This window comes from Carex rostrata, chromosome 5 (assembly GCF_964058835.1).
Source record: "Carex rostrata chromosome 5, lpCarRost1.2, whole genome shotgun sequence".
Classification (NCBI taxonomy): Eukaryota; Viridiplantae; Streptophyta; class Magnoliopsida; order Poales; family Cyperaceae; genus Carex; species Carex rostrata.
In genome coordinates, this window is record NC_135922.1 from 1,766,859 (window position 1) to 1,778,755 (window position 11,897).

Genomic DNA, 11,897 nt, shown 5'->3' on the forward strand with positions numbered 1-11,897 from the left:
TCGGACTATGGAGAACTTGTTGTGGATTAAATTTGTCCAACATGAGTTGGACAAAATCCCATTCGAATAAGTTATGCTTGGAAAGCGACACTTTGCACCTCCGCCGCCTTCTCTCTCACCACCTCTCTTCTCTCCTCCCACGCTTCCCTTCTTACCTTACTTAGCTACTATTCCTCCACCGCCTCTCTCTCTCTCTCTCTCTCTCTCGTCTCTTAGTTACTAAGAAAACATGGCAACACTACCTATATTTACCGCCATGCTTCCACCTCTCCTATCGACCCTCTCTCCCTCTCCTCCTCCAACACGATCATAATATATCAATGGAGGCTTACTTCACCGAGTGGGTCCGGCAAGAGGAGTCACTAGTCTCCTCCTTCCTCCATGTCATTTCCTCCAACAACACCGCCGATCAACTCCGTCTCATCTCCCTCGCTCTTGTTCATATCGAATCCTACTACCTTCACAAATCTCGCCTTGCTCAACGTGACATTGTTCAAGCTTTCTACCCTCGCTACCTTACCCCCTTCGAACGCACCTTCCTCTGGCTCGGTGGATTCAGGCCATCTCTCTTGTTCAAATTTGTTCCTCATGGCCAATCCAATGATGCGGTCATCCGTCTCAGGCGAAGTGTATCAGTAGAAGAGAAGGAAATGTCAAAACAGATGGCGAGTTTACAGGAAGGATTAGCTGCGCGTCAATTGCTCGATGCGATGAGGAGCATTGATACGGGTGATATCATGATGGATCAGGATCTAGAGAGGGCCGTGGCTGAAGTGGGGTCTACTCTGCGAGGCTTGCTGGCATCAGCTGATAGGTTGAGATTGTGCACTCTTAGAGGTATCACGGAGGCGCTCATGACGGCACCGACTGATGCTGCTATGTTCATCGCTAAGGCTATGAATTTTCATCTCCAAGTTCGTCGTTTCGGACTACAATATGATAATCGCGGTGACTAGATCACAACAGATCAGATCAGATCATATCATCAGATTATATGTTATATGTTTCGCTATCGTCGGAAACGGAGACAACAATAATGGTAATTTCTATTATTATTGTTATTATGTTTCCGTTTTTACCGATGATAATTTTTATAATTTAAATGTTTAATTTTATCTAGTGTGTGTGTGTTAATTTCAAGCAAATTAATAAATCTCCCAAACGTAACAACTTTGGAAGGAGAAAAAGAAAATTAAACAAGAAAGAAAGAAAGAAAGAAATGGCGGCACCAATAGTATAAAAATGTTTTGGAGGTGAACTCTGGTAGACGCACTGTACGCATATGGTTTCTTCTCCTTTTGAAGGGTGTTAACGTTTGGTTGAGAAATCTATATATGCTTTGGTGTTTTTTTGTTGTTGTTGTTGTATCATTTCGTGTGTTGGTTGGTCCGTCCTTTGTAATGTCTTTCTTTTCCATGAAATCATATGTTTGGTGTTTGGTGTCTGTTCTTTGTTCGCTTCTTCTTCTTTTTTAATTTTTTTTAATTTTTCATTTAATCTGAGTGACGTCAATCAATTAGCACATGCTTTATATTATAAAACATGATCCTCCAGTGTTTCATATTCTTTTGTACTGTTTGTTTTTAAAGTTCAAACGGTCAATAAAATTAAGATAATCGATTTGAACAGTTCAACATAATCTCCATATGCTTAGAGATCAAATTTTATGTATTTTGAAAGTTGTTTACTAAATGTTATGGATACAAAATGATTGTTTATGAATGATCCATAATTTTATGAAAAATAGTGTAATTTGATCTCCATAATAAAAAAAAAAGTAAAAATATTTCAAAATAATGTAAAATTTGGACTCCAAACACATTTTAATATGGAGATTATTTCTAATTATAACTGTTTGAACTTTCAAAACAGAGATACTCAAGTGAAGCATATTAGCAGAACTCACCAAAAAATATATCATATAACAAGACTAAATTAAGTGAATGGCATCATCATATCATGGTTAAAACTAAAAAAATAAAAATTAATAGCCATAATTAAATATATAGCCGCATTTGAACAAGCTACAACAAGCTACTCACATAATTAATGTTATACTAATTAATTAATATCTATCTACCAAACTCATTAATTATATCTATTGATACATGAAAATCAAATAAGGGACATCAACAGAGCCTTCATTTCATACTATGCAAGACTCAATTGTTCTCTCCCCTTTATGGTAAAAGAAATACAAGAGCAAAAAAAAAAAAAAAAAAACTGCTACATCAGATTTATAAAGTTATAATAATGTACATTAATTGTACCTCAAAATGGTGTGCTATGATGCGAAATAAAGAAACGGTAGTCCGGGTGGTCGACCTGACGGTTACACAGCCACTCGTCGGCCGATTGCATGAGATTAGTTGCGAGTTCCCTGTCGTGGGGCCCGTTAGAGGTCCACAATGACTCCTTGAATTTATATGAAGCTAGACCGAGAAGCGGTAACGATAGCTTGTCAGAAGGGATGTTGATCTCTTGGTGCATGTTTTTATCACCTGTTATCACTCATAATCTATTAATGCACTTACAAGTACAAAAATAGTAAATGAAAAGAAAAATAATAATAAGGCTATGGTACTATGCATAGCGCAGATTGGTCCGTACTATGGATCAATGTGACCGTTTTCAAAGTCCAAACAATCGATCTGAACTGTTCAACATGATTTTCATATGACAATGTACTTGTAGATCAAAATTTATGTACATTTACAGTTTTTTTAATATTTTTTTAGATAGGTAAAAATTAATGTTGAATGGTTGAGATCGACTATTTGAACTTTGAAAATGAAATATTGATCCATAGTACAGACCAATCAGCGCTATGCATAGTACCATAGCCTCACTTGTAAGATTTCTAATTACTGCTAAGGAAAAAATATTACTTTGTAGCACTGTGGAGAGAGAGTGGAAAGTTAGAAAGCAGGCATCCAAATCCTGTAATGTGGTGCCCATTGGTATCCGGTATATGGGGTACCTGTGCCCCCATTCCATTAAAATGGGTACGTATGTTACTAAATTGAAACTCAAATGGTGAATCAAATCGAATCGAGACAGTTAAAGTGAACAAAGGTAGAAAGAAAGAAAGTACCAAGCTACAGAAATCCAGCTAGACGGGAGCAAATCACAACTTCGGTACGTCTTCAATTCGGGGAATTTTGTAGCAAGTGTCAAAATCTGATAAATTAAAAACCAAAATTGAAGTTAGATAAGTGGAATTGGCGCTAAGGAGAAAAGAAGAAAGTGAGAGAGTGAGAGAATACTTTATCAGCAAGGGGCTGTCTGGCATAAGGAGGTTCGTGCTCAAAGAACTGAAACACTGGCAGCTGATGCCGGTTGCTGTTGCCATCACTGTCATCACTGGAGAAACCAGTATCAGCTTCGGGTTCTCTGTCGGTGCAACTGGGCAGGTCTTCTCTTCTCTGACACCCAGGGACCACCCCCTCACTCTCACTCTCGCTGCTCGTTTCCTCTTGACAGCTGTCCCCATCGCTCTCCTCCCTGTCCTGACTTCTGTTAAAAAAAAATTAAAAGATTTCCCTTCTTATATGCAGTATTGGTGCTTATATGACATGAATTTTGGTACATCAGTACCAGAGAGTTTCAGTGTCAGTTCCTTTTTCACTATTTTTCTTTGTCAGTATTTCTCATTTGGAGCATTATTTTTCTATGTTTAATTTCGGACACCTTTATAAACCGTACATGAAGACAAACAAAAAGCAAAATACTTAAAAATACAAAATCATACAACTAAAATAGAAGCATATGCCTGTACATGCTTAGAGATAACCTAAAATAGAAGCGTTGGCCTAAAAATCACTATCTTGCCATTATTTCTCTATAAATAAAACTCCCAAACAAGCGATAACATAACATGCTTATTTAATTTTTAAGCATTGCAAGGGTATTTTGCTTTCTTGGGAATACAGCTGGAATAAGAAAGGGAACAACTGTTTATCTATCCTCACTTCCATATAAGGTAAAGTGACTCCCATTGCATCTATTCCAAATTTGGTAGAATAATTAGCCTTATTTACACACTTAGTTTAGCATTATTCATAATTATCCAAAGATAGCAAGTTACATAGATGGACAACACCGGATTTGCCACTGGAAATCTGGTCTCCAACAATAAACTGCTATGAAAAGTGTTTGTTAGCCTAATTAATAAGGTAAGACAGTTATAGCATTTCCAAATTCTGACCTATTTCAGTTATTGTACCAGTAAAGGTAGAATGAAGAGCAACAATGTACCTTAAGTCTGGTTTTTCAACAAACAGTTGAATTGCAGAGAGAAACAGCACGTAATATTGTACCACTGAATTGGTACCATTCAGTACCAGTAAAGGTAGTATGGTACCAGCAAAGGTAGAAATGAAGAGCAACAATGTACCTTAAGTCTGGTTTTTCAACAAACAGTTGAATTGCAGAGAGGAACGGCACATAATACTGTACCACTGAATTGGTACCATTGAGTACCAGTGGTACACCAGCTCCATAAGCACTCCATTCCTTGAATGATTCCCATAGATCACTTAGATTGTAGTATGGCTGTGATGCTGTGTTTTCCATTTCACAGTTTCTTCTTCCCATCATACTCCTCTACAATCAAATAAAAAATTGCACCAAAATGAAATTTTTATAAAACCAAAATTGAAGCAATGATTTGAAAGAAATACAAACCCTAGGGAAGAACAGTGCTGGTACTATAAGAGAAGTAGAAGCTACAAAACTCTCCAAATTGCTCTTCTCTTCTACAATTTCTTCTTCTGCAATTTCTTTTTGTGGGTAAATCAACACCTCCTCATTGTTCTTCTTCTCTTCCTTTTGCTTCTCCGCCGCCTCCTTTTCGGCGGCGGCGGCGGCGGCGCGAAGCTGGCGGCGTGCAGGTGGACAGTAGAACCTGTCTACACCTTGAACGCGAGGCGATGTTGAACCACCTGAGATCACCATCTCTTGTTCTCTTTAGAAAGATTGGTTGATACCAAGTTCGATTTAGTGCAAAAAGGTATGTTCTTTGTAATTCCTTACAAGTTACAAGATGTAGAGAAAGAGGAGGAGGTTTCGAAGGCTTGCTGTTTCAGCTTTGGTTTTGCTGTTACTTTGTTTGTTTCTCTCTCTTGTGGGGATAGAGAATGATAGGGGAAGGAAGGAAGATGGTACCTTTTGCACTTACACCCTTCTAAACTTCAAAATTCGGAATCAGTCAGTCAATAGTGGATGGATATATTGATGCACGTGCGTGAGAAGGACCTTGTAAAATTAATTAATTTTTCATGTGACCTTTTAAAGTTATTAGTTCTTAAATATACCCTTATAATTGTTGTATACAGTTTTAATTCCTTACAAAGCTGTGCAATTAATCCTGCTGTTTTATTTAATAAATTATTTTACATAAAGAGTTTGTTTTGCCATTTTTATAAATTAGTAAGAGGATAATTGTGTATTTGCAAAACATTCTTAAATGCATTAAATCATTTACAAATAACACCCAATTAACTTGAATGCATTTGCAAAACACACACACAAAAAAAAAGCTAATAAGTTTTAACTGTGTGTTTCAGTGTTAATATATATTTTTAAAATTATGATTATGTGTAAATTTATTCAAAGGAAACAATATCTTATTCAAAGGAAGTGTTTTGAATCGGATAACTTTAATCAGACTTAAAAAACGTGCTGATTTATTATTAATAAAACCAATAACATAAATATATTTTAGGTTTAATTTTATAAATTTAGCCCTACATAATTGCATGAAAATATTAATAAAGATATTTCTGGAACTGAAAGTGTCCCACTTTTTTTAACACAAATATTAGAGAAGCTAATTATCATCCGGATAGTGATCGATCTTTTAACACTCATCTGGACACTTATCGTAAATTTTTTTTGACATGCAAATTCTCAAATTCTCGTACTGTGAATTTGAGAATTTGCATGCGCACACAAAATTTTATGTGCCACAAGAAAAATGAATCATGTATAAACTTATGAGTGAAGCTATGGTAATATGCATATTACTATGATTCGTGCTATAAATTTATATCTTTATTTTAAAGTTTAAATAGTTGACTTGAACCATTCAACATTAAATATACTTACATATTAAATTCATATTTTTTTTAAATATTTTTACTTTATTTTCAGATAGGTTGAAAATTACTTTCTATCTATCTAAAAAAACATTGACTTGCTACCTATCTAAAAAAAATAGTAGAGAGAATTCTAAAAATTCTAAAATTTGATTTACAAATATATTTTGATATCAAAATATCATTTAATTTTTTAGCTTTAAAAATAGAGATACAAATCTATAATCAATCCATAATATGCATATTACAATAGCCTCACTCTAAACTTATTTATGCATGATTCACTCTTTCGGGTGCATAATTTTTTTTTATAGTATTCACACTTATCTTGACCTAGAAAACTCATTTGGTGTGTTTATTAATACCGTGGTGCATCAGATTCTTTTAATTCTATACAACTTTGTAATGCTCCTAAGGCTATGCTTCAGAATCAGAGGGTAAAACCTCATTAATAGAAAAGGAGGGGAGTCTCCCCTTTGCACATTAATCTTACATTCCGATTTGAGAGTGAAAGTTTTCATCAAAAATCTACACGATCATCACTTCGTCTCTCCTCTGCACAATAACTGTTCTACTCCATTTTCTCTCTGATTCTCCCTTTTTGGAGCAAGTAAAGGCGCACTTGACCGTGCGGGCTGGTGAGATCTCCCCTTCGCACAGTAATTTCTCCTTTCCCTTCCCATGCATACCCTCTTCTGGAGCTGAGCCTAAAAATAATATTAGTAGATTTTTTTTTAAAGTTTGTATCTATTAAAATAAGGCAAAGACTTCTATGGACATAAGAACTTATTTGTAAAATGAACATATTTTTATTTTCAAAGTTCAAACAGTCGATCCGAACCGTTCATCTTGTTCTCCATATTAATATGTGCTTGGAGACCAAAGTTTACATTTTTCTGAATTCTTTTTTTACTATTTATTAAGATGGGTACAAAATTCAATGGTCTGAATTTGATATTTTTTGTACCCATCTTAATAAATAGTAAAAAAATTCAGAAAAATGTAAAATTTGGTCTCCAAGCACATATTAATATGGAGAACAAGATGAACGGTTCGGATCGACTATTTGAACTTTGAAAATAAAAATATGTTCATTTTACAAATAGGTCCTTATGTCCATAGAAGCATCACTCTTAAAATAATATTGAAATTTTACTTTACTTTCTTTATACATTAAATACAGGTGAACCTCTTAACTTGTCAGTATTTTTGTAGCAGCGAATATTTATCTGGTTCTATTCAAATACAGGGCCGGTCCTGAAGATTTTGGGGCCCGGGGCGAAAGAAATTTTTGGACCCTTTATATATACCCCTGTTGTAAAAAACAGGCTTAACGGCCTATTATATACCTGTTTAATTGTTAATGGCTGTCAAATAGTTATGAATACACTTATCGGAGGTCTATTAGTGAATTTTTCCGATTAATTGGCCGATTATTCTCGATTATTCCCAATTATTTCGTTTATTCTCATTTGATCGTCCATTTTTTCCGTTTATTTCCATTTATTTTCGTTTATTCCAGTGATTATTTATTTTTACATTTTTTTTTCTATAACTGTGTGATAATAAGTTTCATAAACATGTATTGCAATTTTATTTGTGTTTGGCTATGCATTCAATTTTTTTATATATGTTTTTTCTTCTTACTTATTTTGAATTAATTGATTAATTCCTTTATTACATATATACCATATATTTTTCTTACTTACTGATGTAATTTTTTCAATTAGTACATCATGCTCTTATATTAAATTAAGTTGTTATTACAAACTAACTTTAGTGATTTTATGTTTGAATGTTTCATGTCTTTCAAATAATATATTGTTAGTGTTTGAAAATGCTTAATTCTCGAATTTATTTTTTACTTAAATAAATGTGTTACTTACACATGTAAAGTGTGTGTGTATTGTTAAGTGTAGTTTCATGTTATAATAATAGAACTAAGTTAAATTAAGTTTATTTGATAAGTTTGATGAGTTAAATAAATTATGAATATATACACATAATTTTAATGAAAATACAAAATTGTACGCATAATTCTGATTAATCGGCCGCATACCAATTAATTGCTTGACAGTATCCCGTTCGTTCGACAAGCGCATACCGTTATTTACAATACTGATATACACAATTTTTTATTGATATGTCAATAGATGATACCTATTTATATAAAAGTTTGAACCCTTTGAATATTCAAAGTTTGGGCCCTAATATTTTATTTATTTTTAATATATACAGATTAATTCTTTTAATATATGCAAAATATTTTTGTTTTTTTTGGGGCCCGGGGCGGTCGCCCTGGCTGCCCAGCACTAGGGCCGGCCCTGTTCAAATATAATTCACACCTATATTTTTTACATTATATTACCACTAATACTAGTTACACACAAAAAAGCAAAAAGTGATGCTTAATTTATGCATTAATTAGCTGACAAGTAATACTCCATGCTGTCTTATCCATTCAGCTTAGTTGGCTTTGTGTTATCAAAAGTTAGATCAATTAATTGAAGTCTGGAGGCTGAAATTTACTTGTCAACTGAACCCAATTCAAAAGTTCCAAGTAAAGTCACAGTCATTTGAATAATCAGACCTCCCATTCTACCAACCTTGTTAGGGAGGATGTGAATTCGATAGCGATCTTTTATCACTCGTCCGGACACTTAGTATGAATTTGAAAATTTGCATGCGCACACAAAATTTAATGTGCCACAAGGAAAATGAATCATATATAAACTTATGAGTGATGCTATAGTAATATGCATATTACACTATGGCTCTTGCTATGGACTCATATCTCTATTTTTAAAGTTCAAACAGTTAATACGAAAATTTACTTGTAAATCAAATTTATATTTTTTAGAATACTTTTGCTATTTTTTTTAGACACGTTCAAAATTGCTTGGTTTGAAAATTTTGAACCATAAGTTACAAGGATTAGAGAAAGAGATAAAGAGAAGCTTTTGCTGTTACTTTCTCTCTCTTGTGGGGATGGAGAATTTTAGAGATGATAGAGGGGCAAGGAAGGAAGATGGTTCTTTTTTCATTAACACCCTTCTAAACTTGAGAATTTGGAATTAGTCACTCAATAGCGGATGGATATATATTGATGGCTAGATGCACGTGCAAGAGAGGGACCTTGTAGAATTAATTATTCACGTGACCTTGTAAAGTTATTAGTTCTTAAATATACCCTTATAATTGTTGTAAATATTTTTAAATGTATGTAGCTTTACAATTAATTCTGCTGTTTTATTTAAATCGCAAGCGGTAAACGAAGATCAGTTCTTGGACCACCCAAGAACAATAATTTTATATCTATCTAGAAAAATAATAATAATTTTTTTTAAAAAAAATTTATAAAATTTGACCTCCAAGTACTGTTTAATATGGGATTATATTAAAATACTTGAACCAACTATTTGATTTTAAAAACAAAATAAGAATGTGAGACATTAATTTGAACCCTACTCATGTAAAATCCCAAGTAAATAATAATAATCAACGCTTACAACATGGTGAACGTGTTGATTTATTATTAATAAAACCAATAACACAAAATATATTTATGAGAAAATGATATTTTTTATTAACTGAAAGTGTCCTAATCTTAATGATTTTGGATCATTAATATTAGAGGAGCTAATATCATGTGGACAACGATAGTTTAACAGAATTTTAAGAATTTGATGCAAAATTAATCATATATAAACTTGTTTTTGTGCATGATTCATTCTTTCCGACAAATAAGAATTTTGTTTAAAGTTCACACTTATCTTGACCTTGAAAACTCATTTAGGGCATGTTCAGCTGCACAGTGGGAATGGAAATAGGAATAGGAATAGAAAATTTTTGAAATGAAATTTACTGTTCACGTGGAAAAAAAAATTCAGTCTGAGTGAATTTTATTTTTTCCATGTGAACAGTATTTTGTGGGGAGCAACCAAACAAGCCCTTAGTGTGCTATTTGATACACGTGGTGCTATTTACTTGTCAACTGAACCCAATTGAAAAGTTGTAAATAAAGTCAAAAGTCATTTGAATAATCAGAACTACCATTCTACAAACCTTGTTATATATATTTTTCTTTTATTTTGGATTTGGATAAATTAGAAGAAACAAAGAAAAAGTTAATATTATTTCATTTTTGACAGGGGGTAATTAACAAATAGCCCATGAAAAAGGGTTTTTGTGAAAATGAAAATAATGCCAAAAAATGAAATGGGTCATCCAGTCATGGGTTGAGGTGTATAAGCTGTCTCCAAATCAAAATGGGCCCACATATCCAGCCCAATTTGTGAATATTTTTCTCTCCAATTGACATTGACAGAATCCCCAAACCGAATTTGGAATTTGGGATCAGACTGCAAAAGATGCTGCTTTGCTTTTTCTGACTTCCAAGAAATGTTATCAGAATCAGATCTGATCTGATAACATTTTGGGTCAATTTCAAACTATTAAAACTGATATACTTCACAAAGAGATGTGTTTATATATCAAATTTATAAATTTTTGACTTCAATTAGTTATAGTCAAGCGGTAATTTTTTTTTTATAAGTTAATTTTAATACGCTCATTCCTCATAAAATTTTCACCATTTGATTGTATATTATATTAAAGAGTGGGTAAATAGATGCGTACAAAATGAATTACTTTCAAATTTAATTGATCATTTCAGTAAATTTTCTTATTTAAATTTTAAATAGGTCGATAGAGGGCTTAAAAACTTTCAATTAATTAAAGTCTAATTACACACAATTTAAGAATTGAAGAATACAACATGATTTTAGTATTTAGTTTAAAAAATATTTTTTTCAAAGTATTAAAATAAAAGTACTAAAAATTAAATACATGATATAAAACTATTTTGAAAATAAGGAGGGTTTAAATATCTTATATTTTTCATTCCTCATTATGTCTTACATTTTATATCTCCGTTTACAAATTCTAAAGAGCCGATCTGAAACGTTCAACATGATATTCATATTAAAATGTGTTTGGAGACCAAATTTTATTTTATTTTTTGATTTTTTTTTACTATTTTAATATATTAATCAAGAGTTGCGAAGTAAGGGCCTTGTTTTACTTCATGCTCATATTTTCTATATTTGAAACTTCAAAGAGACAATTCAAACCGCTCAACATGATCTCCATATTGAAATGTACTTGAGACCAAATTTTACAATTTTTTGAAAATTGTTTACTAATATTTTAGAATATTACAAAATAACTGTTTTTTATTGTCCAAAATCCGTCCAAAAACAACCTTTTTCTACCTATCTCAATATGGATATCTTGTTGAGCAATTCAGATCAACTATTTTATTAAAAAAAATAATAATATAAATGCGAATTAAAACAAGATCCTTAGCAATTTACCGTAATCCATCTCTATATACAAAATCACTGATTCTTGAAATACTGAATTATCAGGTTGGTAGTTTATTACTTAGAGAGAGCAATTTAATCTATTAATAGGCTCGTTGACCTGCTCAAACCCACTCGGCCCGGCCCGACACTGTAACAGGCCAGGCCAGGCACAAGATTTAAGTTAGAGCCTTCAGGAAGCCCGTTGGGCCTTTATTTTGAAAAAAAAATTGAGTTAGGGTTTCATTGTGGATCTGTTCTGAGCGACGCTTCTCTCTCTCGCTCTCGATCTCTCTCGATCTGTTGTGAAATCACGACCCCACGCTGCGTCGCTGCCACGTCCCCGGAACGGAGAGGTATCGATCTCCTCCCAGGGGAAACCCTAGCTGCCACTCGATCAACCTCCTCTCGCTCCCTCTCAAGGCAAGCTTGCTTA

The 11,897-nt window shown here is 33.2% G+C and overlaps 2 protein-coding genes across 3 annotated transcripts; one reads left to right on the forward strand and one right to left on the reverse strand.

Annotated features, from left to right (window-relative positions):
- The first annotated feature begins 320 nt into the window (after positions 1 to 320).
- Positions 321 to 956, forward strand: LOC144554467 (protein DOG1-like 4). Its single transcript, XM_078302785.1, has one exon. It carries the CDS (start codon positions 321 to 323, stop codon positions 954 to 956), a length of 636 nt encoding a protein of 211 aa, XP_078158911.1.
- Positions 957 to 1,976: 1,020 nt separating this feature from the next.
- On the reverse strand, positions 1,977 to 5,121 carry LOC144554722 (uncharacterized). 2 transcript variants are annotated; one of them, XM_078303046.1, is made up of 6 exons: positions 4,687 to 5,121; positions 4,397 to 4,605; positions 3,267 to 3,513; positions 3,095 to 3,180; positions 2,889 to 2,980; positions 1,977 to 2,501 (listed from the first exon to the last, which is right to left on the reverse strand). In XM_078303046.1, exons 1-6 carry the CDS (start codon positions 4,954 to 4,956, stop codon positions 2,272 to 2,274), a joined length of 1,134 nt encoding a protein of 377 aa, XP_078159172.1. In that variant the 5' UTR covers positions 4,957 to 5,121; the 3' UTR covers positions 1,977 to 2,271. The 2 variants fall into 2 exon arrangements, with proteins under 2 accessions (XP_078159172.1, XP_078159171.1); XM_078303045.1 differs by having other exon boundaries at positions 3,267 to 3,516; positions 4,687 to 5,120.
- Between the last annotated feature and the right edge of the window lie 6,776 nt (positions 5,122 to 11,897).